Here is a 25,264-nt window from a genome sequence, read left to right on the forward strand (position 1 = left end):
TTTGCTGAAGGACCATTCTTTCTCATACTTTTTCATCCCTACGTGCTGCCCCAGCCACACCTTTAACAAACCAACCTTCTGTGATGCCTGCATCTCAATCTGGAACCAAGTCTAACCAGCCTGAACAAGATCCTCTCAAGTATTCAGAACTCAATATTTCCTTGGCTGAGTTTCGCCTAAGTGTGGTCTGGAGAGAGAGCCTCCGGGCTTTCCGGCTCTTCAAGACAGCTGTTATTTCTCATGAAACCACAGGCAAGTTCAGCCTAGTCATCTCTTTGAGTTGTTATATTTGGGACCATGTCTTTGTTGGAACCTAAAACCAGGGTTTCTGAGTAGATCAGAGGTCATGTTCTCAAATTTTGGCAGGACCAAACTTCAAATTATTACCTGAATGAGAAGAGGGGTAATGAATAATATAATCTTAAGAGATAGCCACATAATTGAGAAAGTACTATCTTACTTTTGCCAAGAATGGTTTAAAAGCTAAGTTTTACACAGGGCACAGTAGTATAGAAACACTTTTAGTGCTTAGAAATGGTTTATTATTCCACTTGAGAAATGAACAGAGATATTTTGGATTATTCTTAGAGTGTGCAGGCAACCTGTTACTATACCTAATGTTGTAGGGTTAAAAACATGTATTTCCAAGCATTTTGCCAAAGTTGAAGAGCTACAAGCATTTTCCTAAAATCTAAAAATAGGAAATCAACATGTTCAGGAAAAGGAGGGTGGTACCACTAACTACACCCTGTCCCACATGTGGATTCCTTCTGCAGAGTGTAGATTACTCCCTGGCGTTGTCCCACACTGTCCCAACTGCTGGGAGGCAGGAGTGGGTGAATTCTGTGCAACTCTCCTTCTCCCAATTCTGTGCTGGCTCTATACTGAATGAACAGTGGATCCTTACTACAGCTAGATGTGTGAATTTCATGTAAGTGTGAATATGTCCTTTCAAGCTTAAGGTATCATTATAAAATATGAACACTTTGAGTTTGTTAATGGTATATTCCTTTGAAGAAGCTAGATAGTCTTCCTTGGCTACAGAAACCAAATCTGGTACATCTGACTTGCAATACTCACATCTGATATATTTCCTTAAGAGAAAGCATCTCCTCTTGTAACACCTCATATCATTATGTATCTCAAAATTAGTGTTTTAGCTATTTTTTTTTCAGGGAAAATTTCAGGTTTCAAATCAATGTGTTTGTAAATTATAAAAAGATATCTTAATTTTATAAAACTTTACCTATAAAAGGATGGTATCTTGAGTTTAAATCATAATCTATGTTGGAATCACAGTTTTGCCTTTTATGACTTTAAGTATCTTGACTCTTAAAACTCAATTTATTGATCTGTTCAAGGATGATAACTACCTCAAAATATATTTTGGATATATAATTTTATTTCTGATTGTGAGATAGTGAAGTAAAACCATTAGTACAGACAAGGATCAGAGAGAAAGAGTAACTGTCCATAGTCTCAGATCTTGTAAGTGGGATATTTCAATTTCTAACTTTCTAAGTCTATATCACTAAATGTTAAACACTATAAATACTAGGATGTAAAATAATTTATTTTGTTAGGAATTTTCGATAAGGATTTAGATTGCATTGTAATATTTACCTTCTCATTCCTGAAGGTGTCCACACATATTGTGCCTAACAAGACATTGTGTGTTTGCAACAAGTAGAGAAGAGGAGTCTTACTTTAGTGTTCACCTAGACTTCATCCGATTCATATGATTTTTTTCACATTGAAATATGTAAAAATAAAGTGCTTGCTAAATTTTCTCCCCAGAAAAAACTCAGAGGCATTGGCCCTGGTCCAGATGGGGCTTATTGATCTTCAGAGCCCTGCCCAAGCTCAAACCATAGGTATTCATCATGGTATGCCCTACCTAGGTCCCAAAGGACTTTGGGGACCTGGGCTAATCTTCCTGAAGTAGTCGCTACGTTTTCAACCCCTGGTGCTTCCTGTCTGCCTGGAGGAGAGCCTAGAGCAAGAGAAAAACATACAACTATATGACTGCTGGCTACCCAGTTGGTCCCTCATGAGAGGTGAGTGATGCAGAAGACACTGGAATTGGATGACATTGACACATTTAGAAAGAGAGTAATATTCTCTCATGTGTAGTAGTAGATTTGTTATCTTTCTCTTCAGCCATATTTCTCCTGCTAATCTAGGCCATAGCTAAAAAACCCTCTCTATTCTCTGTTTTCCACCAGGAAGTCCTGGAATTCTGCAAAAAAAAGGCATCTAAGCATCCTGCAGGTCAGCACATGTGCCCAGTTTTGGCCCAAACTGAATGAATTTACTTTCTGCATGGAAGCCAAGAAAGCTATGGGGGAGGCTGGCTGTAAGGTGATAAGTTGAGGGGGTATGAAAGGCAGGGAGAAAGAGAGGAATATCCTTCAACATAAGAAGTTACTTTCTCACATCCTTTAAAATATCCATGATTATCTGTTTCCTTGTTTCTTGCAGGGTGACCTGGGGGCACCTCTTGTGTGCCATCTACAGCAAAAGGACACATGGGTGCAGGTGGGAATCTTGAGTCACTTTGATGAACATTGCAGAAAGCCATACATCTTCAGCTAAGTGAGCCCTTTCCTTTTCTGGCTCCAGGGAGTTACACGACCCAGCCATACACCCTGGTCCAAGCAAGGGCCCATGACTAGCTCTGCTTCCATCTCCCTTTCAGTCTCTACCTCTGCAAATGCCTCAGCTTTTACCTCCACTCCTGCTTCTGTCCGGCCACACTTCATCTCTCTGCCACAGCCTCTGAGTAAGGCCCAAGCAAATGGTAATGAGGGATGTATGAGAAGGAAAGAAAGAGAAGAGGATAATGAAAGCAGAAAAGGAGGAGGGGAGAAAACGCTTTTCCTGATAAATGCATGAGTATTTATACCAGGCAGGCAATAGGAATCATTTTTCTTAGGCTTACAAATGCATTTCATCCTTGTTGTATTATTCAACTTTCTTAATATCCCCATATGATATAGATGACACAATCATTCTATTCATCTTAATGTATTATTCTGAAACCCAGAGAAGTACATTGGACTGACCATGTTCATAAAGACAAAAGAGGAATGGCGCTAGCACAGACACTCAAATTTCTTATTTTTCTAACACAAAGTTCTTTACTACCACATATTGCCTTATAAAAGTAATTGTAGAATTTTAAGTTAAATATGTATTTTGTTTTGTTGACAAGTAATATGTGATGATTTCTGTAGGTTACTGTGTACCCAACTATGTTATATTTTAATGATTGTCTTTCTCCTTTCCTTGACTATTACGAAATGAATTACACTCATCAGCAGCTATTTCACGTTACTCTTCTATCCTTACAAATTTATTTTGATTGAATCATATTCCTACACATTACATGCTCACTTAAATCTATTTACCATGGCTCATATTGCCATATCCACAGTGAATTATGCTTTTAAAACATGAATGAGGTCATCTCAGTTTTTGGTCAAATTCTTCAAAGTTTTTTTCACTCAGAGACCTCAAAGACTATACTTCAATGAAAATTCCAGTTTCTATGTTCATGTGTACTCTTCCCTTACTACTTTTTATAGGTAGGTTATTTCTACCATTTTATACACACACTCATAGACAAACACACACACGTGTGTATATATGTGTGTATATATGTATATATGTGTCTGTATGGGTGTTTATGTATATAAAATTTCATTGCTTCAACTCACACTTTTTGAGGCACTCTAAATTTTTTTAACATAAACTATTTGCTGAGCTTCAAACCTGAATGTTCAAATTAGTGTGTCTATTTGCTATATCACTAAAATTTTAAATGTAGTAAGCTCAACCCTCCAGTTCACTTAAACTAAAATTTTTATTTCTCTAACATTTTCAAGTTAAATTATTGTCTTTTATTGCCTTCTATGTTATTGTCTTATACTGTTGTAACGATTTAAGCTAACAGTTACGTAAGGATGACAATGGGAGAGAGAGGTGGAATAGTTTCCAATATAATGACTAAAGGAAATTTAAACTGGACCGTAAAGAAATTATGCACTTGGAGAGACAATAATAAGGGGAGAATTCTTTACAGAGGTACCATGGACACAAAAATGCAGATTTTGTGTTTTCAAGTCAATTTTAATAATAGATATGCTTAGCAGAGTAGTGAGAGGTGAAAAACTTTTATAGATGGGCTCTACATGAGAATCCTGCTAAGTTTGCTTTTACTGTTTTTTCCTCAGCTTTGGCAGATCGGATTTCTCTGAGATATGCCATGCCTTGGCAGGCCATGATCATCAGCTGTGGTAGTCAAATTTGCAGTGGTTCCATTGTTAGCAGCTCTTGGGTACTCACTGCTGCCCGCTGCGTCAGGAACATGTAAATTGGCGTCATGCAATTTCCAATACACTATAATCTAGTATCTCCAAATTACTTTGCCGAAGTCTTCTTTGGATAAGTGAACTTCATATTATGCCTGAACCATCTCTCTTAAACACATAGCATCTTTGCTTCAGGGTAAGCGAGACATTTGGCTCTGTGTTTGGCTGATTGGTATCTCTGTTAGTTAATTCTTCCGTAATCTCATTGTCTGTGATCTCAGACTCCATTCATAGACTTGATTTTCCTTGAGGTGAAGTAGGAACTCTGACCACATGGCTAAAGAAATACATGGGAATAGCTAATGTGGTATCTTTTAAGGACTCAAATTTCGTAGTGAATCTATTCTAATTGTTCTCTAACTACACACATAGGAATCCTGAAGGCACTGCTGTAATACTGGGCCTGAGGCACCCTGGGGCACCTCTGAGAGTTAAGGTATCTACCATTCTACTGCATGAAAGATTCCAGTTGGTGAGTGGGGCAGCAAGAAATGATCTAGCATTGCTGCTCCTTCAAGAGGTGCAGACTCCCATTCAGCTTTTAGCACCCACGGTCCATCTGAAGAACCTGAATAGCTCAGAATGCTGGCTGTCTGGGCCACGGATGCTTAAGCCAGGTTAGTAGTTATTTTACTTGTTAGGGCAGTAATTTTAAAACAAGATAGAGGGGGTGTTTTATATATATATATATATATATATATATATATATATATATATATATATATATATATATAAACATATATATATATATATATATATATATATATATATATAAACTGAGGTTACATTGATTTTTAACAGTATATAAGTTTCAGCTATCAACATTTTATTTCTACTTCTGTATACACTACCACTGCTTAACACGACAAATTTAGTTTCCACCCACCACCATGCAGTTGAACTCACTTATCCCTTTTGCCCTCCTTCTACCCCTCTTCCTCTGGTAGCCACTGATATGTTTGTTTTTCTTTGCTTTCTTTTATTCATCAAAAATCTTCAGAGACATCCAAATCCAAATCAAAATGAGATATCACCTCACACCTGTCAAAATAACTATCATGAAAAAGAATACAAGTAACAAATATTAGTGAGGATGTGGAGAAAATGGAACTCTCCTACACTGTTGGTGGGAATGTAAACTGGTGCAGCCACTATGGAGAACAGTATGGAGGTCCCTTAAAAAACTCAAACTAAAACTAAGAAACCAAAAAAAACTAAAAATAGAGTTACCATATGATCCAGCGATCTCACTCCTGTGCATTTATTAGAGGGTCCATATTTTTGATGTTGAAATTCAAGGAAGAATTCTAATCATGATTGTCTGCATTGCTACTTTTAAGATTTTATCCAAATCTGAAATTGTTTTTGTTGCATAAAATGACAGTTTTTATGATGTCTCCATTGAATTTAACAAATGAAAGCCAATACAAGGGAGGTAATTGTGTGGAGAATCAACTTTCATAAACAAGGTAGAAAAAATATGCTACCAAACTCTTTTGTATCTTTAGAACAAAGATGTTTTTGTTTTGTTTCATTTGTTCTCTTTAAGAAAATGAAACTGGACTTGAAATTTCTGATTTTACGAGTGAGATTGGCCTTGTTAATTATGAAGAGTGGCATTTGAAAAATGAGCGAAGAGATTGGAATAGATAAGTGGAATAAGTTGATAATGATGACAATGATAAAATAAATGGAACATCTTAGCATAAAAACTTAGAAATAAAGCGATGATAGATAGAGATTGTGGTCTTATCTCCCCAGTTGGTGTTTCAGTATAAGCTATGTCTTATACTGACTTATGTCTTATACTGTCTTATGTCTTGAGCTTTTTGTTTTCCAACTGTTTTTTCTAGGAGAGACAGATGAAAATCCAGAAATATTACAGATGCAAGTGATGGGCACTTCAAGCTGTGCCCACCTCTCCCCTGACAGGGGCGGTTCTGTTGTGTGCTTCATTACACAAGACAAACACTCTGATACAAATGTGGTGAGCAGCTCTTTTTTTTTCTTTCAAATTCTAATTGACAGAAACTATAACTCTTTCCATACATAAAAGTGTAGTCCAACCCATCCATAAATCATAAATATAAGAAAGTGAGTTATTGCTCTGTGGGGGAAAAAACCAACATATCTTTAATTATAAAATGATTCTTCAAAAACTATGTTACTAACTTCTGGTTTATCTCACATTGGTTATACTTGTATATCCAAACTGAACAGAGATTTAGTTGTATCCCAACAAATTAGGCAACTCATATGATTCATGTTCTTCTAATTATACAATCCTTGCTCGTCAGAGTCCACCATACATTAAACCTTTTTTTATTTTATTTTCCCTTTAGAAATGAAGTCTTTGTGGTCTAACACTGGTGGTTTTACTTGTGGGGTCCCTGCAAGAAGAATCTATTTGGTAATAATACTCATTTGCTTATGTACCTATTTAAAGTCTCCCTATTTCTCTCACTGCCCACTTCAAAATCTAGTATTAAGTAAGAATTTAAGATGGTGACTTGAATGTAAATTCTACCTTTAATTTCACAGAAACCAGTGAGCCCAGGCAGTGCGGTTATATGCAGACCAATTTCTGGGAATGGCAGCTGGAGACAGACAGGCCTCACCAGTCTGAAAGCACTGGCTACCATTGTGAGCTCCCACTTCTCATGGATATTATCCACTTCAGCAACAGCAGGGCATCCCCTAACCCAGGAATGCATGCTTTGGGTGGAAAAGCCCAAGTCCTCTAGTGTCCTAAGACAGCCAAACACACTGCCGCTCTCTTCAATAATAATTATAGCAGTACACACCCTTTTGTAAGTCAGTGGCTTGGTCAGTCAGTGCTAATCTATTAGGACGATGACAAAAAGAATATCAAAACAACATTACAGAGATTAAGGCCCTACAAAATCTAAGTAGATATTTCATAAATAAGAAACATCCTATGAATACTATTTTAATATCATTTTGGAAAAGAAAACGCCTAACTATTTCAAATTAAACAGGTGCAAAAATATAATATTCATAGAAAGTTAAAAAAAGGACTTTAAAATTAATGAAAACATTTAATTCTTTATATTTTTAAAACTAAGTACTGATGTAGTTGAAAAATCAGAAATATTCCATGATTCCTATATTAGAAAAGAAATAATTTTGCAAAAACGAAATTCCTAAGAAAGCATGATATTTTAGTCTTGAAAGAATTAATATACACATATAGAAAAAGTTTATAAAATTAAACAATAATATTTCCTACAGGAAATTAACAGTGACAGTTGTCTAAAACATGGAGTATGCGTTTCCAGTCTTACATAAAAACATGCTATTGAAGAAGCACACAAGTAATCACTTACTATGTGGCAGGCTGCCCTCAGCTTACTGTGCACCAGGGCCCCGGAAAGAGAAAGGCCTGGAGCAGACAGATCTCGGGCCGGGAGGCCCGGGGATCCGTTTCAGGGTGGGGCATGGGGGGTGGCCCGGGGCGGGTGAGGGGAAGGGATGGCGGGCACCGGGAGTGCTCCTTCCTGAGCGGACAGCTGCGTTCCAGGCACGCCTCTGGTCCAGCGCACAAGGTCCGGGACCGACTCTGCGGCAGCTGGGCTTGGGAGGGTGGAGCGTGGGCCCCCGCGCTCCCTCCCCGTTGCCTGCACTTTGGTTCCAAGGGGAGCACCTCTGTCCCTGAGATACCACGCTGAATTTCCTTTGCCTGTTTGGACTCCTGAGAACACGTGGGTGCCCACTGCACCCCCGCAGCTGTTTCAAGGCCGAGGAGGGTTGCAGCACCAGGGCGGGTTCAGGAATCCTCCCTCGTCCTCGCTTCCCAGCTGCACTGGCTGCGACCTGCCGTGCATCAGCCTTGGCGATCTGAAGCCCTGAGGGCCGTGGTGTACACTTCTAGGGTGGCACACAGCCGTGGCCTAGAGAGGAAGGCCTGCCCCGCTCTGGCTGCTGTCCCCTCTCTCAGGCAGAGAGACAGACAGACAGACAGACAGACAGGAACTCTGTCCCTCCTCAGCTCCGTGATCCTTAAGCTGGAAGGGAGCCTCCTCGTGGCTCCCACACTCCGGTGCCTAGGGTTCCCTACTGTGGAGGCAAAGGGAAACTACGTGCAGTGGCCCTGCGGCTGAACGCGGGACACAGGGCAGCGGGGGACCTCCGACCCTCAGCCGGGGCCAAGTCCCTTGAGCCCTCTTGCCCTGGTCAGCGCTGCTGGGAGGGGCCTGGCAAGGATGAAAGGCTGGAGGGAAGGTTGGACAGCGTCCTCGCACAGCTTGTCCTGGGCCACCCACGCGTAAGGCGCCATGGCTGGGTTCAGGTGCGGCCCGCCTGCCCGGGCATGATGTGGGGGAAATGGTCAGGCCCTCCTCCGGTGGGGAAGGAAGGCTTACACTGCCCGCTGGGGCCCCGGGTGCCCGCCGCCGGGGCCTCGTGGTCCAACCCAGTGGATGCGCCTCACTGAGATTCACCCTGGGGTACAAAGCTTCGGCTTTGAGGGTGGAAACCTGTCAGCCCCGCTGGGGCACGGTACACAGGGCTTCCCCTGTAGGTGTCGTTCAAGGTGGAGGGCCCACATCCTCCATGCTGTCCCTCACCGCATCGTCCCTTGGCGTATCGGGGCATCGGGGCCCTGAGAAGTATGACTTCTTGTCCAGCGGGGATCTGCCTCATCCACTCAGGAGGGAGCACGCAGGCTCAGTCTCTGTGAAGACGGTTTATGTGTTGAAGTCGGCCAGGGTCTTGGTGTCCTTGTCCCTCGCGAGGCAGCTTCTAAGCTCAGCCCTGCCCGTGTTGCGGGCTCTGCCCTTTCCGCGCGTGAGCTTGTGTCTCTTTCTCTGACTGTGGCCGGGAGCCCCTCTGTCAGATATCCCGCCTCCCTGCCTGTCTAAAGCGATCACATCCTCCGGTCCCTATGCCCTTCTCTCCTGGCACGTCTCTGCCCGGTGCCGCTGGGGGCACATCCTCCCTGTGTATCACACAGAACCTGAAGGAGGTCTGCCCCAGGTGACACTGACAGGGCCCCCGGCTTCTAAGTCAGGCTCTTCGGTGTCACCTGGCCAACCCGTTACCAGGGGGTCTGCGGACCGCGGGGTGTGTAAGCTGCCGGGGACAGCTGAGCGGTAGGCTCGGCCAACACAGAGGAGCTACCGAGAGGAACGGAAAGGTAGCCTTGTCCTTGAGGAAGTCAGTGAGGCCCCGAGTGGTCAGAGGGCCTCCCGGCGAATGAAGAGGGTGCCGCTTTCTGCACCAGGGACGGGTTGACTGTGGCCCCCGGGGCAGGCAAGATTCCCAGGGTGGCCATCAGGGTGGGGGCTCTGTGCGTGTTTAGTAGTAAACAGTAGGGCAGACGGGAAGGGAGCCCACCTCCTCTTTTCAGCCTCACCTTCAGAGCCTAATTCCTTCACCCAAGTGCTGGATCCATCTGCACTTTCTTCAGGACATTGTAGCACACACGTAGCCACGACCTGGTTCCCAGTGGCCTCCCACAGCTGCCTGAGGGGGAAAGAGAAACCAGCTCAGGGCCAACACCTACAGAGCAAAGGGAGCCCGGGAGCACCTCTCTAAGAAGACGGCCCGGGGACACTCGAACGAACCTGAGAGCTGCAGGAAGAGGAAAGCGTGTCCCAAGTCGGCTGGGCCCCTAGCACCTTGTCTTCCTGTATGGTGCCACAGACAGGGGCACGGGGAATGGAATCGAGCCTGCGTGCTCCCCACGGTCAACCTGTCGAAGGCAACCAGGAGGAAACAGAACACAGGTGCACGTGACTCAGCCTCCCACTGCGCCCACTTTCAACCACACCGTCCCATAGGCAGGGCAATCCCAGGTGTTTGTATCGTTCCAAGAACGACCCGTGGAGCTAAATGTGCACATGGGCTTGGTCCACAGAGGGGAGGCGGGGGACAGAAAACAACTGGGACAGTAAACAAGGGGGTGCTGACCAAAATCCTCTCTCGTGGAGACACGTACATGTGGAGTTCTGCATAGGTACATGCCCGTGTGTGTGTGTGTGTGTGTGTGTGTGTGTGTGTGTACATGTGTGCATGTCCATGCTCAGGGATAGGCACGACTACTGTCATGCATGCATGGACGTTGGATGGACGCGGGGACATGGAAAAGCTTAAACAGCTTATAGAACATATATAAACCGTGGGCCAGTTGAAGCCCCCAAGCCAGGGAATCCAGCCCAGAGATACCACCCCTGGAGCAAAGTGTAAGTGGCATCACTCGCCAGCAACCTCGACCAGGGGCTGAGACTAGAGGGAGGAATAAAGCACCTGTGGAAGGACAGGGAGGTTGCAAAGTACATGAGAATCATAAAGGGCCCGATGTCCAGGCCCAGAAGAGGAAAGACCCCCCCCCCCCACAGCCCCACTCCCATCCCAGCTACAGCCACCTTTATCTCCTTCTCCAGTGCACGGGCAACCTTTCCCCCCACCCCTGTGTAGGCCCTTGAGAAACACCTTGCCTTTTTTTTGGTAAGGCTTGGCAGACCGACCCACACCGAGGTATAACCGACTGCCTCACACTTTTTCTGATAGTTTAAAGCATCACTCTTTTATTTTCTGACAACTTTTGTGGCTCAGGATTATGGACCTGATGGCTTAGCTTGATTCTACCCCTGCTCCCCTGTCCCACAAGCCTGGGGCAAAGGGCTGGGCTGGGATGTGATCTCATTTGGAAGGTGGACAAGAGCAGAACCACTTTCAAAGGGCATCCTTGGGGTAGGCAGACTTCAATTCCTCGAGTCGGCAGTGGTGAAGGTTTGCGTGCGAGTGTAGTGGCACTTGACTGGGTGCAGTCCTCAGCACCTCACTGTGTTGGTGTCCAAACAATGTTGTGAGTGTTCCCCCAGTGTCGTCCCTCTGTCCATCTCTGAAAAGACAGGATGGCCAAGTCCCCTTCGTCTTGTGCAATGTCAGTGTCCATTGCGGGAGGGACGCCTGTCACCTTATGTTGGCTAGAGGAATGGCAAATGTTCACCGCCACTCAAACATCCAAAAGGCAGTATGCAAACGTGTGGATGCAGAAAGTCCGAGCACCCATGTGTGCCAGTCGTAGAGAGTAGGAGAGGTCATTTGGTTCCGGGCAAGATACCTTTCTTTCTGTGAGGCTTTAAGTATCCAGAGGGGACAGAGATCCCAGGAGAGTGGGCCACGGAGGGAGGGACCAGACACACACACACACACACACACACACACACACACACACACATCCACACACACATCCACACAGAAAGGCCGGGAGGAGACAGACACTCAGACGGAGCTCTTCACTCCATAGCTTTTCTGCTGTTGAGCAAAGGAAATCAACTTTAGCAAAGAGGTGGGTTTGCCGGACACGAGGGTGACGCCCACTGTCCTCGCCCCGATTGGTCGTGATGGGGACGAGCGGCCTGGGCGTGGCTTGCAGCTCCTTCCCGCCGCCTGGTCACGCGTGCCTGGTATAAAAAGCTCCTGCGCATGCGTTTCAAGCCTCTTCACCGCAGAGGGAGCGGTGCGATTCAAGGAGCGGTCCGATTCAGGGAGCGATACAGTGCGCAGCGAAGCGTGACTGCGGTCGCTGGTGCTGCGTTCTCTGCCGCCCACGTACTGAGTTTCCAACTGCCCCACTTTCACCACTGCCCCAGCTCAGAGCCAGGTCCACATGGGCAGTAAGGCGGGGCCCGGGGAAGGCGGCACTGCCCAGGGACCCTGGGTCACCCTAGGTGTGGGAGGGGGTCCTCAGGAAGCAGGGGCCCGCGGGTCCCCAGGTGTGCTGCGGCAGGTGGGTAGGGTGCCGGCACTAGCTGATGGGTGCGGCGAGGAGGCCGCCATCTTCAGCGGGGAGGTGGTGCAGCAAGGCACGGCCCTGTTGGAGGGAGAGGTGACGCGGATCGGGGAGGTGTTTTGGCTGCCTGTGGAGGACATCATGGAAGAGGTGGAGGTGGTGGCGGAGGAGGAGGAGGAGCAGGAACAGCAGGAGGAGCAGATGCTCGTGGAAGAGCCGCAGGAGAAGCCCCAGGAGGAGGGGCAGGAAGAGCGGGAGGAGCGGGAGCACGTGGTGGCGGAAGAGCGGGAGGAGAAGCCCCAGGAGGAGGAGCAGGAAGAGCCAGGGCCGTCCCCGAAGAGCGCCCCCTCCCCGCTGGAGGTGCTGGAGGCCGTGCAGTTACGGATGGAGCCTGTGAATAGGCAATGCACACGAGCCTGCGCTCGTCTCAAGCGCAGAACACTTTGGAGGCAGAAGACCTATCTAGAAAACAGAAGCACCATCATCCAGAGCATCCCTGGCTTCTGGGTCAAAGTTGTATCCTTAATTTTGTAGTTGAGAGACCACGTGGTGGCTGGGCTACAGCAAGAGGTACCTAACATAGAGGGCCGTTTGGGTACCAAAATGTATCCATTGGATTTTGCATTGTGGGCACACTCATGGAAATGTGATCCTGAAATTGTGGGGGCATGCTGATTTTCTGCATAGCAGGAAACAAGACTAGGGCTTTAGTTGCAGAGGTCCAAAAAGGTATTGTCATTAGTACCAGGGCCTCTTGAGACAAGAGAGTTGTCTTGCGCACAGGTTCTCCTTGGAATAACCATCAAGGGAAATGGGGGTGAGAGTGGGGAGTTATGAATGCTCATCCTAGTTAGAGCCAGGAGTGTTTGCTGTGCAGATATAAGCTTGTTCTGTCCAGATGGAGGTCAGGGCCTCCCTCTCAGAAACGGAGGCTCCCTGTTTTCGTGCACAGGTATGCACACCCCGAGGGGCTCATTGTGCCTTCATGCAGTCTGTATTGAAGGAATAGGACTAGATACTAGTGGGGAGTTGAGATCAGACACTCCCAGGCTGCTCTCCAGGCTCGCTCTGTGCTCGTAGGCCTTTCACCTCCGGCATCTAGAGGCTCCTTGACGTAAAGCAGTTTGTGAACCACCCCCAGATGTCGGCCACGATGAGTGACCTAGATAAAGACATGCTTAGCTACATGACCAACTTGAAGGTCAGGCTGGGGAGGCTGAGGCTGGGGAGGAGAGGGGAAATGATTTATCCCGGAAAGCAGGAAAGAGCAGGTCTACTGCAGACAGATTTCACCCTCCTCCTCCTCTTTATCCTATCAGGTGGAAGAACTCAGATATCCCAGTGATTGCTGCAAGATCATGTTGTTTTTCGGGAACAACCGCTATTTCCAGAATGAAGTGGTTGTTAAGGAGTATCTCATTAACGTCACTGGCAAGAGACAGCTCCCTGGATTGGGGGGGAGGGCAGATGGGGTGAGGTGAACTTGAAACATGATTTAGGCCCTTCTCCCATGCTCCTTTTCCCACAGGATACATGGCAGCTCATTCCACTCCAATTCAGTGGCACCGGCATTTTAAAAGTGAGGCGTATAGCCGCAGGCACCACAGCAGCAGCCATGACTTCTTCAGGTGGTTCTCTGACCACAGCTTTGCAGGATCTAGCAGGATTGCTGAGGTGGGGTGCCTCTGGGCCTCCTCAGCAATGGCGATGTTATTTGGCTGCTCGTGGGGAGGGGTGTGGGCCTGGCCTGGCCTGGCCTGTCCCGACCGGGCCCCTTTCCCCTACCAGATCATCAGCGAGGACCTGTGGCCCAATCCCCTGCGCTACTACCCCAGGGAGGAAGGCACCACCGGGACAGGTAAGTGAGAGGAGGACAGGTAGGTGAGGGGCCCAGGGGCTGGGCGCTGAAACGAGTCAGCTGGGTCATTTATTTCACTCATGGAGAAGTTGAGGCTCAGAGGCATACAGTGACACCAGGGCGTGAGGGCATCAGGGTGAGACAGCACATCTGGAAAACTGCAGTGCAGAACTGGTGCTGACTAGGGAAGCTTTAGGCAAGTGAAGCAGCATGAGCGTCAAAGTCACTGAGATTCAAAGGTGCACGTCTCTGAACTGTCATTCCATGGCCGTCAACCCCACCCTCAGGCCTCCTGTACCGCCCCCTTAAATTTGGGCTTGCCTCAGGTTCCCCCCACCACCCCCTTTCCACAGAGGTCTGTGAGTCCCCTTTGGGCAAAGCCTTAAGCCCCGCTGTCCCGTCATTTTTTTCTGTTTTGATCATCACAGTCACCTTTTAATTTTCTCATGCATCTCCTTCACCTCCCACGGCTATGGTGAGAACAGTGGCCATTTTGCATAGATGATGAAGAATCGTTTCTAATATGTGGTTGGAGGAAATGTAAGAGATCACAGGGAATGTGACTCTGTCTCCTGGGCAGGGCCTTAAAAAGTTAAAGCGGTCTTTAGCGTTGTTCAGGGAGGATGGGTTATTATGTGTGTGTCTGTGTGTGTTTCCAAAGGAACTCCCGATGTTGAGATGCGTGTGATGGAGCATCACCCTTGACCTAAGAAGCTGCTTCAGATGAAGGCGAACGGTCAACATGGTTGTCCTGCACACGAAGAAATGAAGAGAGGTCTGGTGGTGAAACGTACAGAGAGGGAGACACCAGTAAACCTGGAATAAAACCAGAAGATAAATAAGCAGCATCAGTTGTATGTGTTTGTGTGGCGTTTGTGCAGGGGCTCAGGGTAGATACATCAGGCGCAGGTAGGCTTCTCAGTTTGCTGCCTGGGAGTTACCAGTCCATGGAGAGCTGTAGAGGCGGGGGGAAGTCATACTTTGGGATTGCATCAGAGGATGCAGTTCTTCCTGTGGGATGGGGGTTGGGGAGGAAGGAGAAATAAGAGAAGGGCTGGTTAACTGGGGCCTGCCATTTTTCCAAGGGAAATGTGGAAGTTCAAGGAAAGGGGCTGGTGAGCTAGGGCCTGAGGTTGAAATGCTGGAAGTTAATTTTGTTGGATAGTGGTCCTCCATGTAACCTCCCTGTTGCATATCGTCAGACACTTTAATGGGATACAATGGGAGGAAGCCTTAACATTTAATTCACTGTTGGACCAGATGCCCTTCTAGTGTATGTGAAATTGTGGGGGCATGCTGATTGCATATCCCTGTTGCATATCATCAGGCACTCTAATGGGATACAATGGGAGAAAGCCTTAACATTTAATTCACTGTTGGACCACATGCCCTTCTAGCGTATATGAACACAGGGTCTTTTGCTGAGACAATTAGCCTCTCAGGGCTAGGGTTCCAGACAACATCTTAGGACATGGGGGTATAAGGTATATGGAGGGCATGTGGGGAGGTGAGAGAGACACGGGTGGGAAGGCAGTGAGGGTGTTAGTGTGCTCTGGCAAAGGTGACCAGGGGAAAAGGTAACTTTGCCGGGAAGCGGATAAGCAAACCAAAACAGATTCCCTCACATCTGAGTGAGCTCACGTGAACTCTGTTCTTTTTTCCGGGGGACTCAGTTTGGGTACAAAGGGTACACGGGGAGAGGTGCGAGGTGAGGGGAGTGGGGAGTTGGGGATGTTAAACAGGCAAGTGCCAGGCCACCCAGCTGTGTGCTCTCTGTCCCGTGACGGCACAGTGGTTAATATCCCTATTTTCAGACAGGCTTAAGCCCTTTGCCCAAGGCCCGCTTGAGACCAAGTCCCCAAAAAGTAAACAGTTTTCTCATGAACGCTCTGGTAGCGGTGTCCCGTCCTCGCTGAACGGCTGGACACACTGTGTTTCAACCACAAAGGCGCTGTCCTTCTTCTGGGGCCTTGCCAGCTCTCTGTGCCCCTGAGGCCAATGGGAAGACCTAGAGCATACCGAGCTCACCCAGGAAGTGGTGAGCGCTTCGGGTGCTGCTTGCCAAGTGGCTGGCTGCTTCCCAGAAGCACGTGTGTCTCTGGACCAGGCAAAGGACAGACTCTGCCACAGGCGGAGCAGGGAATGTTCAGTGTTTGTCCCCCCAGTGTTCTTCTCTCTTCCCAGATACAGCGGCTCCAACACAGGCGTCCCTGAGGGTGGCGTATTGACAGTACCATTTCCGTCCCACATGTTGAGCTCTCACTCCACAACTTTTGGTAGAAGAGCCTTCTCCCAAAAGCCCCAGCTCTTTCCAGGACGAGGGGTTGACAATCAAAGTTCATGGAGCCACGGATGTCCCCTTCAAAGTGCACTGAGTTAGATCGCCTGCTCAGTGTCAGGTTTTGTATTTGAACATCTACACCCCAGCTATGCCCCTTCTACAGTGGAGACATCCGAAGGTCTAGAAGGCAAGGCTTGGCCTCTGCCAGCTGCTGTCCCCACAGCCACGCCACAGACACTGTGGAAACAGGTCTTCTCAGCTTCTTGAACTGTAAACCTCAAGGAACCCCTGGGGCTGCCGCATGCTGGTCCCTGTCTTTCCTGGTGCTGGTAAAAATAAACTATGCTCTAATAACCCTGCAGTGGGAGTGGGACAGCATATTGGTGCGTGGTCTTAGGGGACCTCAGACGGGGCTTGTTCTAAGGACTCCAGGGTATTTATCCACATTCAGAACATTTGGTAAGGTCTTGCAAAGGACTTAAACACCAAAGAAAAGGTTGGGACAGGGTCCCCCAACTCCTAATATCTCCTGCCAGTGCTTAGGTACCAAGGCTATGCTTAGGTCTGACGTGTCCTGGAGTGAAGCGGGGCAGACGTTCATGGAACAGGTAGCGGAACTGTAAACAGTGGACGGTTGACTTGATTGTCATTCTCTGGAGACTTGGCATGATGTGTGCCCCAGAGGCTATAGCTTACTGAGTTTCCTCCTGGGCTACAGAGCTTAGACGTAGGTGTGACCCGGTCTCTTAAGGGCTTTCACGTGGGACCTAATATCTAGGTGCGAGTAGATTGAATGCACAGTTGCACATGTTGCCTAAGGTTTTCTTCCATTGAATTTCAGGGCATGTGAGGCCCAGCAGATTACTGATCAATCTATGAGCATTCTGGCTCAATCACTCTGAGCCGCATTGGTGTTTCCTGGTCTCTGGACATGTTCATGTTTTCCTCTGTTTAAAATGAAGATTGTGTGTCTGTGTTGTGTTTGCCCATGATCTCTCACCCTGAGCGTGAGTTGGTGCTCCTTCCTCTGGCTTTGCCCATGCCTTCATCTCTCTGATCTTCCACCCGTGCCTGTGCCCATATGCACACCTCTATTGCTGTAGCTGTCTCAGTCTTTTCATGTCCCTCTTTTGATACACATGCTCTGGGTTGCTGTTACTCACTTACTTATTTGTTAAAGTTTGTGTCTCTGAGTTGGTCTGTGCCTGCGTTCGACCCTTTCCTCCATTCCTGCATCAAATGCTTCCACCACCTTGAACTGGGACTTTTTTGTGACTTCCATTATCTTTGTGAGCAACAAGAAATGCTTTATTGCAGGTAGAGTTAGCAGTGACACGCATTTTGGAAACAGAGGAATAGGCATGCACTTATGGCAAATCACCGACGGACAAGAATATCTTGGTGGAGGTGAGAATATTAATTATGGCCCCCAGAGGGTGACGAGGACATTGAGGGAATGCATTGGTCAGGGAATCTTCCAGGAGGAGAACGTTTGGGGTTGACTTGTTAGTGTTTTGTAAACACTAGTGCAGGAGCGAAGGAAATTGACTCTTATTCCTCCCCATTTTATTCTTGCGTTGGTCATTAAAGCGACCTTATGTAGGCACAATTTCTTCATGATTTTTAATAAAGCATCACCCAGACGATAGGAATTGGGGCTAGTCCTTCTGTGAAGAGAAAAGTTGTTAGAGAATCCTTGTCCTCGGTGACCTCCTCTGACCCAGTGAGAGGGGGTGCATGAACAAAATACGAGCATACCGAATAGAAGATCGTGGACCGAGCACCTCACCCAGAGGATCAGGTGGTGCTGAAGGAATGTGAGGGCTTCAGGAAGAGAGAGGTATGAGGAAAGGAAAGTTTGATGTGTAGATTCATGAGTTTTGCCATATCTGAGGAGTGTGAGGGGCATGATTTCTTGAAATACTTGTTCTGCCCCTTTCTCTCCTGTCTCCACCTGGGACTGCAATTACGTATGCCTCGGATTGCTCAGTGGAGTCTGGCAAATAATCTAGGCTCTGTTCCATTTTCTGCATTATTTTTGTTCTCTTTCTGCTCCTCAGCCAGGATGATTTCAATTAACCTAACTTTAGGTTTTGTGATTCTTCTGCCTGCTCAAACCTTCCTTTGAAGTCTCTACTGAAGGTTTTGATTCACATGCTGTGGTTTTTCAGCCCCATAATTCCTATTTGTTTCTGTTTTAAATGTCTCTTTGTTGAGAGTCTCCATTTCGTTAGACCTTGGTCTCCTGGTTTCTTTCAGTTCTTGCTCCATGGTTTCCTTTGTCAGGTGAGCATAGGTATGACTCTTGATTGAATGTCTGCCTACAAATTTAAAGTACTTGGTTTCCTCATGCACAGTTTCTATTAATTTGCTTATCTGACCTGTGATGGGGCAAATACACACTTGTTTCATTGCATGCCTTGTAAGTGGTGTTGAAAACTAGAGATTTTGAAGTTTGGAATGCAGTAAATGGGGAGGAGGTTTTTCTCCCTCATATTCATTTGTGGCTGCTGGTTGTAGTTGATTCTTTCGGTTACTATGCCGAACTGTTTTTGGTTAGACGGTTTTCTTTGCCGTGTGCTGTGTAGTCACTGGTGTTTCTGTTCCACTATGTGGGTGGACACAACAGATTATTATTTTTTTTAAACTGCCGGGGTGCTGGGTCAGGGGGGTTGGGGAGGTAACAAGAAAACACAAATTTTAAAAACCACTCTCCTGGTCTCTGCAGATTACCTTGGGGCTGGGTGCACAGCTTCATCACTGTATACACCATTTTCATTTTCCCACCCAGTACACTTGGAGACTAAAGATCAGCCAGAGGTGAAAACTTAGGGTCTCCTCAAATCTTTTCTGAGCCAGTGAATGTGTGTGACCTTGTCTAGCAACACGGGGACGGACAAATTTCTCCTTTACCCCTCTTGAGGTCCTTTTGGCTCCCCTAATAATTATGTGGACACAAGACAGATTAACAGGAAAAATAAACCAGTTTAATTCATGTACACAGAGGTCTCATAGAAATGGGACCGCCTGAAGTGAACAAAGCAGGCTGAATGTATTTAGTTTTGGACAAATAAATATTTTTGTACATTTGACAAAAAGAGGCTTGTGCTTGGGCAAGCAGCCTAATGAAGAAGTGTCAGCGTTCGTTTATCCAGCTTTCTTAGCCTTGAATTTCCTAACTGTGGTGACAAGGATGCTTTCTAGCCTCCTGTCATAGGGAGGATACCGTCACATGGATTTAGTTACCACTTTGGGGGAAGGGAGGGGACCAGAGTGTTTTTGTTGTTGTTTTCAATCATTTCCCCTCACTGACCGTTTCCCAGGTAGCCTCCGTTCAAAATAATCAACGTGCCGGTGAGGCATATCTTGGGCGGCCCACTCTGAGCCCCAAGGATTCCCTCCTCTGCAACTTCCCTTGATATTTCACAAAGAAAGGGCTAAGGTGATGGCTGTGGAGAGCAAAACTGGGTGAGTAGCTCAGTGGTAAGAGATCTGCAAAGGGAGAAAAGAACATAGGTTAGAATGAGGATGAAGAAACAGAAAAGAACAAATCAAATCAAAGTACATTTCCCCAAACCCTATTGAAACAGTTCCCCAGTCCTGGGAAGAGATCAGTCCAATAAAACGGCTTTGCTTCATTTATGTGACGAAAGCATTTTCTTCACTTTGAATAAGTTGGACGCTATTTTTCCCATTTGATTTACGTAGAAGCAGTATTTTCCACTGACGATTGCATAAGCTCATCCTCGCTGAGCAGTCAGCGTGTCCAGAGCAAGTCCATTTTGGAGCACCGCTGATGCGAGGCTGTTAACTTCTGACTGAAGTATTTTCAGAGTTTGCGTAGGGGAACTGAACTCTTGTTCCACTACCATGGAGAGTTAAGATGGCTTTTCTAATTCACAACCTCCATAGCTTGGGAATAAGATCCTGAACAATGAAAAGAAGTTGGAGTTGTGATATTGTCTATGCCAGTGGATTGTCTATGACTTCCCTGCTGGCACATTTATGGGACGCAGTTTTATGAACAAAGGAGCCCAGGTTTGTAATTTAGCTGCATTTAGGGTGGAGTATTTGGTGACAGAAGGAGCCAGGTATCCAAGTCCCCATTGTCCTGACCGTTTAGGTGGACACCCTTTATATACTTTGTTGCCACCTAACATAAAAAGACCAGTGTGGTTTGCAGACAAGGTTACAACGGAACCTGCAATCTCCGGGAACTGGAGTATTCCACGACCTTTGCCATTGGTAATGCTAGCATCCATACCCTCCATTTCCCATGTGCTCCTGTCAATCTGTGAGAGCGGAACAGGTTGCAAAAGAGTTGGTACAGGAGGCCTGTGGTCTGGTTTTGGCAGCTCTAAAGCTTGGTTCTGTGGCCAAGTGAGTCCAGATTTTTATAGTGGTCCACCCGTATATAGCTTATGCTAGTAGGCAGCTTAGTCATGGGAGCAGCCGTAGTACCCCAAGTTGTACGGAGGTGGCTTACGAGTCACCCAAAACATTTGTTGATTTGGCAGACGTTTGTACCAAGAACGGTAGTGCTAGAGTCACTTACAATATTTTCCAGGGATTTGAAGATGCCACCTGTGGGATCAAACCACAGAGTCTGAATGTACTATGGTCCTGGAGTGTCACTCGGGAAAGGCCGAGTATCATGTTTGTTTCAAAGCAAAGGGACAATTTTTCACCTGTTGGTCTTTATGTGGGCAAGGGACAGTCCTTGCCCTTCCATGTAGGTTATGCAAGACCCAAATAACTCACCAGAAGGAGGGACAGAGCAATGTTTCCTTAGACATGGGTGCCATACCTTGTCATTTATCTGCCTTCCATACTTGGTCCACCAGATGTTCACATCGGCAGAAGCAAAGAACACTTCAGATTCTTTAGCAGTATCTAGAGCCCAGCATGACCAGCAGTCAGATCAGTTAGGCCAGGGGGTGGTAAACTGGCATAAGCACATGTTTGGTTGGTTGGTACTCTTTGCATTGAAAAAGTAAAGGTTAAGAAGAGCCTATACAATAGGTTGTAAAGGGGCGCATCGTGAGTATTTGGAGAGGGGCAGTAGGATAGATAGAGACCAGCTAACTCTCCAGTCAGCCTTTTAGCAAGTGATTAACAAACGTGGGAGGACCTTCAAGACGGTGGAGGAGTAAGACGTGGAGATCGCCTTCCTCCCCACAGATACATCAGAAATACATCTACCTGTGGAACAACTCCTACAGAACACCCACTGAAGGCTGGCAGAAGACCTCAGACCTCCCCAAGGGCAAGAAACTCCCCACGTACCTGGGTAGGTCAAAAGAAAAAAGAAAAAACAGAGACAAAAGAATAGGGATGGGACGCGCACCAGTGGGAGGGAGCTATGAAGGAGGAAAGGTTTCCACACACTGGGAAGCCCCTTCGCGGGCGGAGACTGCGGGTGGCGGAGGGGGGGAAGCTTCGGAGCCACGGAGGAGAGCGCAGCCACAGGGGTGCGGAGGGCAAAGCGGAGAGATTCCCACACAGGGGATGGGTGCCGACCAGCACTCACCAGCCCGAGAGGCTTGTCTGCTCACCTGCCCAGGGTGGGCGGGGCCTGGAGCTGAGGCTCGGGCTTCGGTCGGATTGCAGGAAGAGGACTGGGGTTGGCGGCGTGAACACAGCCTGAAGGGGGCTAGTGCGCCACAGCTAGCCGGGAGGGAGTCCAGGGAAAAAGTCTGGAACTGCATAAGGGGCAAGAGACCATTGTTTTGGGGTGCGCGAGGAGAGGGGATTCAGAGCACCGCCTAAACGAGCTCCAGAGATGGGCGTGAGCTGCGGCTGTCAGTGAGGACACCAGAGACGGCCATGAGATGCTAAGGCTGCTGCTGCAGCCACCAAGGAGCCTGTGAACAGGCACAGGTCACTATCCACACCTCCCCTCCCGGGAGCCTGTGCAGCCCGCCACTGCCAGGGTCCCGTGATCCAGGGACAACTTCCCTGGGAGAACACACGGCACACCTCAGGCTGGTGCAACGTCACGCCGGCTTCTGCGGCTGCAGGCTCGCCCCACATCCCATAGCCCTCCTTCTCCCCGGCCTGAGTGAGCCAGAGCCCCTGAGTCAGCTGCTCCTTTAACCCTGTCCTGTCTGATCGAAGAACAGATGCCCTCAGGCGACCTACACGCAGAGGCGTGTCCAAATCCAAAGCTGAACCACAGGAGCTGTGTGAACAAAGACGAGAAGGGAAATCTCTCCCAGCAGCCTCAGGAGCAGAGGATTAAATCTCCACAATCAACTTGATGTACCCTGCATCTCTGGAATACCTAAATAGACAACAAATCATCCCAAATTTAAGGTGGTGGACTTTGGGAGAAACTGTAGCCTTGGGGTTTGCTTTCTGCACCTATTTTCTTTCTGGTTTTATGTTTTCTTAGTTCAGTACTTAGAGTTTATTATCATTGGTAGATTTATTTATTTGGTTGCCCTCTTCCTTCTTTTGTTTTAATATATATATATATATATATATTTCTTTTCCTTTTTCTCTTTTTCTGAGTGTGTATGTGTATGCTTCTTGGTGTGATTTTCTCTGTATAGCTTTGCTTTTACCATTTGTCCTAGGGTTCTCTCTGTCCATTTTTTAGTATAGGTTTTAGCACTTGCTATAATCGGTGGATGTGTTATTTGGACTGGTTGTGCTTTTCTTTCTTTCTTTTTATTTTTCTCTGTTTAATTACTTTTTAATTTTTTAAATTTTCAATAAGTTTTTAAATTTTAGTAACTTTATTTTCCCTCCCTCCCTCCTCCCTCCTCCCTCCTCCCTCTCCCTCTCCCTCCCTCTCTCTCTCTCTCTCTCTCCTTCTTTTCTCCTGAGCTGTGTGGCTGACAGGGTCTTGGTGCTCCGGCCGCGTGTCAGGCCTGTGCCTCAGAGGTGGGAGAGCCGAGTTCACGACATTGGTCCACCACAGACCTCCCGGCTCCATGTAATATCAAACGGTGAAAGCTCTCCCAGAGATCTCCATCTCAACGCTAAGACCCAGCTCCACTCAGTGAACAGCAAGCTACAGTGCTGGACACCCCATGCCAAACAACTAGCAAGACAGGAACACAACGCCACCCATTAGCAGAGAGGTTGCCTAAAATCATACTAAGTCCACAGACAACCCAAAACACACCAGCAGACATGGCACAGCCCACCATAAAGACAAGATCCAGCCTCATCCACCAGAACACAAGCACCAGTCCCCTCCACCAGGAAGCCTACACAACCCACTGAACCAACCTTACCCACTGGGGGCAGACACGAAAAACAACAGGAACTACGAACCTGCAGCCTGCGAAAAGGAGACCCCAAACACAGTAAGTTAAGCAAAATGAGAAGACAGAGAAACACATAGCAGTTGAAGGAGCAACGTAAAAACCCACCAGACCAAACAAATGAAGAGGAAATAGGCAGTCTACCTGAAAAAAAATTCAGAGTAATGATAGTAAACATGATCCAAATTCTTGGAAATAGAAGGGTGAAAATACAAGAAACGTTTAACAAGGACCTAGAAGAACTAAAGAGCAAACAAACAATGATGAACAACACAATAAATGCAATTTAAAATTCTCTAGAAGGAGTCAATAGCACAATAACTGAGGCAGAAGAATGGATAAGTGACCTGGATGATAAAATAGTGGAAGTAACCACTGCAGAGCAGAATAAAGAAAAAAGAATGAAAAGAATTGAGGACAGTCTCGAGACCTCTGGGCAAAAATTAAACGCACCAACATTCGAATTATAGGGGTCTCAGAAGAAGAAGAGTAAAAGAAAGGGTCTGAGAAACTATTTGAAGAGATTATAGTTGAAATCTTCCTTAACGTGGGAAAGGAAATAGTCAACCAAGTCCAGGAAGCGCAGAGAGTCCCATACAGGATAAACCCAAGGAGAAACATGCCATGACACATATTAATCAAACTATCAGAAATTGAATACAAAGAAAAATTATTAAAAGCAGCAAGGGTAAAACAACAAAATACATACAAGGGAATCCCCATAAAGTTAACAGCTGATCTTTCAGCAGAAACTCTGCAAGCCAGAAGGGAGAGGCAAGACATATTTAAAGTGATGAAAGGGAAAAACCTACAACCAAGATTACTCTACCCAGCAAGGATCTCATTCAGATTCGACAGAGAAATTAAAACTTTTACAGACAAGCAAAAGCTAAGAGAATTCAGCACCACCAAACCAGCTTTACAACAAATGCTAAAGGAACTTCTCTAGGCAGAAAACACAAGAAAAGAAAAAGGCCTACAATAGCAAACCCAAAACAATTAAGAAAATGGGAATAGGAATGAACATACATATTGATAACTACCTTAAATGTAAATGGATTAAATGCTCCAACCAAAGAACACAGACTGCCTGAATGGATACAAAAACAGGACCCGTATATATGCTGTCTACAAGAGACCCACTTCAGACCTAGTGACACATACAGACTGAAAGCGAGGGGATGGAAAAAGATAGTCCACGTAAATGGATATCAAAGGAAAGCTGGAGTAGCAATTCTCATAGCAGACAAAATAGACTTTAAAATAAAGACTATTACAAAAGACAAAGAAGGACACTACATAATGATCAAGGGATCAATCCAAGAAGAAGATATAACAATTGTAAATATTTATGCACCCAACATAGGAGCACCTCAATACATAAGGCACATACTACCAGCCATAAAAGGGGAAATTGACAGTAACACAATCATAGTACGGTACTTTAATACCCCACTTTCACCAATGGACAGATCATCCAAAATGAAAATAAATAAGGAAACACAAGCTTTAAATGATACATTAAACAAGATGGATTTCACTGATATTTATAGGACATTCCATCCAAAAACAACAGAATACACTTTCTTCTCTAGTGCTCATGGAACATTCTCCTGGATAGATCATATCTTGGGCCACAAATCAAGCCTTGGTAAATTTAAGAAAATTGAAATCATATCAAGAACCTTTTCTGACCCCAACGCTATGAGAGTAGATTTC

General features: G+C 46.4%; 2 protein-coding genes across 15 annotated transcripts in view; both read left to right on the forward strand.

Moving 5' to 3' along the window:
* The first annotated feature begins 1,933 nt into the window (after window positions 1-1,933).
* Window positions 1,934-25,264, forward strand: part of LOC309653330 (testis-specific Y-encoded protein 10-like) — a 95,071-nt gene continuing 71,740 nt past the window's right edge. For 5 of the 11 annotated variants that reach the window (XR_014259086.1, XR_014259087.1, XR_014259088.1 and 2 more), the window contains exons 1-7: window positions 1,934-2,057; window positions 4,236-4,371; window positions 4,746-4,990; window positions 6,227-6,360; window positions 6,716-6,783; window positions 6,915-7,016; window positions 9,742-10,120. Coding sequence is in view for 2 of the 11 variants with exons in the window: in XM_082447929.1 (XP_082304055.1) it covers window positions 2,529-2,538; window positions 4,236-4,371; window positions 4,746-4,990; window positions 6,227-6,360; window positions 6,915-7,016 (627 nt within the window). In the remaining 9 variants the exon portion in view is untranslated. Of the gene's footprint in view, window positions 2,058-2,481; window positions 2,539-4,235; window positions 4,372-4,745; window positions 4,991-6,226; window positions 6,361-6,715; window positions 6,784-6,914; window positions 7,017-9,741; window positions 10,121-11,646; window positions 11,689-25,264 lie in introns of all 11 variants that reach the window. The other 6 variants (XR_014259085.1, XR_014259090.1, XR_014259092.1 and 3 more) reach the window with 6 other exon arrangements.
* Window positions 12,608-16,643, forward strand: LOC309653352 (testis-specific Y-encoded protein 10-like). 4 transcript variants are annotated; one of them, XR_014259116.1, is made up of 7 exons: window positions 12,608-12,648; window positions 13,256-13,333; window positions 13,452-13,563; window positions 13,661-13,806; window positions 13,921-13,990; window positions 14,652-14,844; window positions 16,175-16,643. XR_014259116.1 is itself a non-coding variant. In XM_082447958.1 (6 exons), exons 2-6 carry the CDS (start codon window positions 13,274-13,276, stop codon window positions 14,693-14,695), a joined length of 432 nt encoding a protein of 143 aa, XP_082304084.1. In that variant the 5' UTR covers window positions 12,608-12,648; window positions 13,256-13,273; the 3' UTR covers window positions 14,696-14,876. The 4 variants fall into 4 exon arrangements, 1 of the variants encoding a protein (XP_082304084.1); XR_014259117.1 differs by having other exon boundaries at window positions 13,661-13,760; XR_014259118.1 differs by having other exon boundaries at window positions 12,609-12,648; window positions 13,235-13,333.

This window comes from Balaenoptera physalus (assembly GCF_965194825.1).
Source record: "Balaenoptera physalus genome assembly, chromosome: Y".
NCBI classification, from domain to species: domain Eukaryota; kingdom Metazoa; phylum Chordata; class Mammalia; order Artiodactyla; family Balaenopteridae; genus Balaenoptera; species Balaenoptera physalus.